Source organism: Coffea arabica, chromosome 7c (genome assembly GCF_036785885.1).
Source record: "Coffea arabica cultivar ET-39 chromosome 7c, Coffea Arabica ET-39 HiFi, whole genome shotgun sequence".
Classification (NCBI taxonomy): Eukaryota; Viridiplantae; Streptophyta; class Magnoliopsida; order Gentianales; family Rubiaceae; genus Coffea; species Coffea arabica.
Window position 1 is genome coordinate 38,420,642 of NC_092322.1, and position 3,663 is coordinate 38,424,304.

Consider the following 3,663-nt stretch of genomic DNA (forward strand, 5'->3'; position numbering starts at 1 on the left):
TAGCATGTGAATAAATGTCTACCATCCATCTTGGATAGTTGAACAGATAGGTTTTTTCAACATTTGATTGGCGCCTCGCGCCTGGATAATTCTCTGCCCTTTTCAATTTTACTCCTTAAAAAAGGAAGATTCATTTGTCATTTGTCAATTCAGAATCTGAGGAATAATTCGATTAGCAAATATTTTTTAATCATTGACCCTAATATTATTATATCTTTATCACTTTCTTGTGGATTATTTATACATTTATCACTTTCTTGTGGGTTCCAATTCAAGATCCCTTACTTGACCATTTAACTTACCAGCTATCAACTCCACAGGTCAGAAAGAAAGAGACAACCTTCAACCTGGGAACTTCACACGTATTAAGAGTTCTTGAGCTGATGAATTGACATTTCTTAGATGGATATATCATTTTTTTCCTTGTTTAATATAAATGTCTACTAGAAATGCCACTATACTGTCCTTTCATTACTGTTCCCATGCACAAACTAATTGGAATTATGGATTCAGTATTTCCCTGGAATTCATCACTGTCCCTTGTTTGGATTGCCATTTTAAGAGTTTTTAAGAGCTTTTCTCTGTTATTTCATTAATCTGAATGTAAGCTTGAGAATTGAGATAGGAACAAATTAAAGAAATGTTAAAATTAGCTTGAGGTGGGCATTATTTTTTGAAATCTGTTTTATTACTTTTGTACCTTATTTCTTAGAAATGTTATTCTAAATTTTTGTTTTAACTAATCAGAATCTGTATTGGTTATTAAATGTTTTTGATTAAGAAATGTACAGCTCTCCATTCAACTCATTTCAAGGTTCATCATCAAGTCCTGCGATGGAGCAAAATAATGAAGACGTGGAACAATTGAATTACAACGAAGAAAGAGCTGATGAGATGAGTGAAGAAGAAATAGAAATAATAGAAGATGATGGCAATGAAGGAGGACAGCAAGTAGATGGAGATGGAGGAGCTGGTCCTTTTGAGAAAAAGCAAAGGAAGAAGAAATCCAGTATATGGGATGAAATGACTGAAGTAGTGCTAGATAATGGGACGGTCAAAGTGAAGTGCAACCATTGCAAGGAGCTTTTCACCAAGAGTACAACCGGAGCCACATCTTAGCACAAGAGACACCTGACTTCTTGCCTCCAAAGAAAGATGGCCATTGAGGAGCAAAGCAAACAAAGGCAACAAGTGCTTTCATTCACCGAAGGTGGAAGTGATGGTATCACTTCCATCACAAATTTCTCGTATGATCATGCCAAGGTAAGAGAGCTTGCGTCACACATGATTCTTGCACATGAGTACCCCTTTTCTATGATGAAGCATGTAGTTTTTAACAAATTCATGAAAGCAGTTTCTCCGTTTTATAAAAAGATTAATCGGCAGACTGTTAAGGAAGATTGTATGAGTACTTATACAATTGAAAAAAGGAAGCTGAAATCATTGTTGAAAGGTGCTGGTAGAATTAGTATTACAACTGATTTGTGGAAATCTGGTCAAAAAATTCAATATATGGTTGTGACTGGTCATTTTATTGATTCTGATTGGGTGCTTCAAAAACGTGTGTTGAATTTTTGCAATGTTCCTCCTCCTCATACTGGAGTTATTATAGCTGATGCTCTAAGTAAGTGCTTCATTGATTGGGGGATTGAGAATAAGGTTTCTAGCATAACTGTTGATAATGCTTCATACAATGATGTGTGCATTAGGAGACTTAGAGAGGATTTTTCTCTAAGAAAGAGATTAAGTATTGGAGGAAAAATTTTTCATGTTAGATGTTGTGCACATATACTTAATCTCTTAGTGCAAGATGGTCTTGGTCAACTTGGTGGTGTGATTGATGTTATTAGAGAAGGGATAAAATACTTGAACAATTCAGAATCTAGGCTTCTTGAATTTGTCAAAATTAAAAAACAGTTTCAGTTGCCCTCTAGAAAACTAATTTTGGACTGTCCAACAAGGTGGAATAGCACCTATTTGATGTTAGTTTCAGGTTTAGAGTTCAAGGATGTCTTTCCAAGATATGTAGACATAGACCCTGGATTTCACTATGTTCCTACTGATTTTGAGTGGATGAAAGTGGAAGAAGTGTGCAAATTTCTAGGAATATTTCATGAAATCACTGATATGATTTCCGAGTTTGAGTATCCAATAACTAACATTTTTCTTGTGGAGCTCTATAGGATTAAAGAGCTTTTAAATGAAAAAACTCTTGATCCTTTTGAGCATATTCGGGCAATGGCTGGAAGTATGTCTGATAAATTTGATAAGTATTGGGGGGAAAGTAATGTGCTGCTATCTTTGGGTGCAATTTTGGATCCGAGATACAAAATGTTCCTTATCAATCATGCTTTTCCGGTGATTTATGGTGAGGATGCAACTCCTAGATTCATGGCTGAGATTAGAGACATTCTTTATGAGCTTTACAATGAATATGTTGATTGTCATGTTGTTTCCCATTCTAAACAATAGAGGTAGGTTGTAAAAAGGAGACAAAATGAAGGTTCTACTTCTTCTAGTAAGAAACAGAAAATGACTGCACTCGCCGTTTTAACTGGCAAAGAAAAGTTTCACATGCATGTGAGTGAAATTGATAGGGCTCCACCAGAAAAATCAGATTTAGATGTTTATTTAGAGGAAAGTAGGTATGCTTGTGATGCAAGGGCAAATCTGGATGTTTTGGGTTGGTGGAAAGGGGAAAGATTGAGATTTTCCATCTTGTCGAGGATGGCTGCCGATATACTCTCCGTTTATGTTACCACTGTGGCTTCAAAATCTACCTTCAGCGCTGGAGGGAGAGTAATTGATGATCGACGAGCTTCTATGTCGGTTGAGACGGTGCAAATGTTGCTTTGCGGCAACGATTGGATCCGCAGTCTTCATGCCCTAAAGAATAAGTCTCGTGTAAGTAATTGATTGGATGTTTTTGTTGTTGTTACAGTTGCTTTATTTCTGATTTTGATGAATTTTTTTTAACTTTCATACTTTTATTCTGTAAGAATCACTTGATGTGGCCGAATCAATCACATTTGAAGAAGTTGAACTTCCTGAATCATTCAATGACTAATTTGGTGGCTGTTGTCCGTTGATGTTTGCTTGGGGACAGTTTATGTAATTTTTTATGTTGTAATCTGATCTGGTTTGGACAGTTGATGTTGCTTGGTGGCTGTTTATGTAATTTTTCATGTTATAATCTGATCTGGTTTGGACATTTTGGGTTGGACATGTTGTAATCTGATCTGGTTTGGATATTTTGGTGTGGACATATGGTAATCTGATCTGGTTTGGATTACTGGTGGCTGTTGATATTGTAATGTGGCTGTTTATATAATTTTTCATGTTGTAATGTGGACATTTTGGTGTGGACGTGGTAATCTGACCTGGTTTGCTGAAGTTTTAACTTCTTGTATTGTCATTTGGTGTAGTTTTAACTTCTTGCTGCAGTTTTAACTTCTTGTAATTTGATGTGTTTTGGACATTATAATCCCGCTTTCGATATTTTGTTTCTCCATTTGATGGTTTTTGCTGTAGTTTTAACTTTAGACTCTGCCTTGTATTGTCATTTGGCATGGCTTGTTGAATTGAATCAAGGAAATACGAGTATTGTCATTTGGCATGGCTTGTATTGTCATTCTGGTTTCAAATGATAAATCAAAGAAAGTG

The 3,663-nt window shown here is 35.8% G+C and overlaps 2 protein-coding genes across 2 annotated transcripts; both read left to right on the forward strand.

Annotated features, from left to right (window-relative positions):
- The first annotated feature begins 1,155 nt into the window (after window positions 1-1,155).
- Window positions 1,156-2,472, forward strand: LOC113699905 (zinc finger BED domain-containing protein RICESLEEPER 2-like). The gene has a single exon (XM_027220249.1). The coding sequence runs from the start codon at window positions 1,156-1,158 to the stop codon at window positions 2,470-2,472; it is 1,317 nt and encodes a 438-aa protein (XP_027076050.1).
- A 60-nt stretch (window positions 2,473-2,532) lies between these two features.
- On the forward strand, window positions 2,533-2,916 carry LOC140010698 (zinc finger BED domain-containing protein RICESLEEPER 2-like). The gene has a single exon (XM_072058014.1). The coding sequence runs from the start codon at window positions 2,533-2,535 to the stop codon at window positions 2,914-2,916; it is 384 nt and encodes a 127-aa protein (XP_071914115.1).
- The last annotated feature ends 747 nt before the right edge of the window (window positions 2,917-3,663 follow it).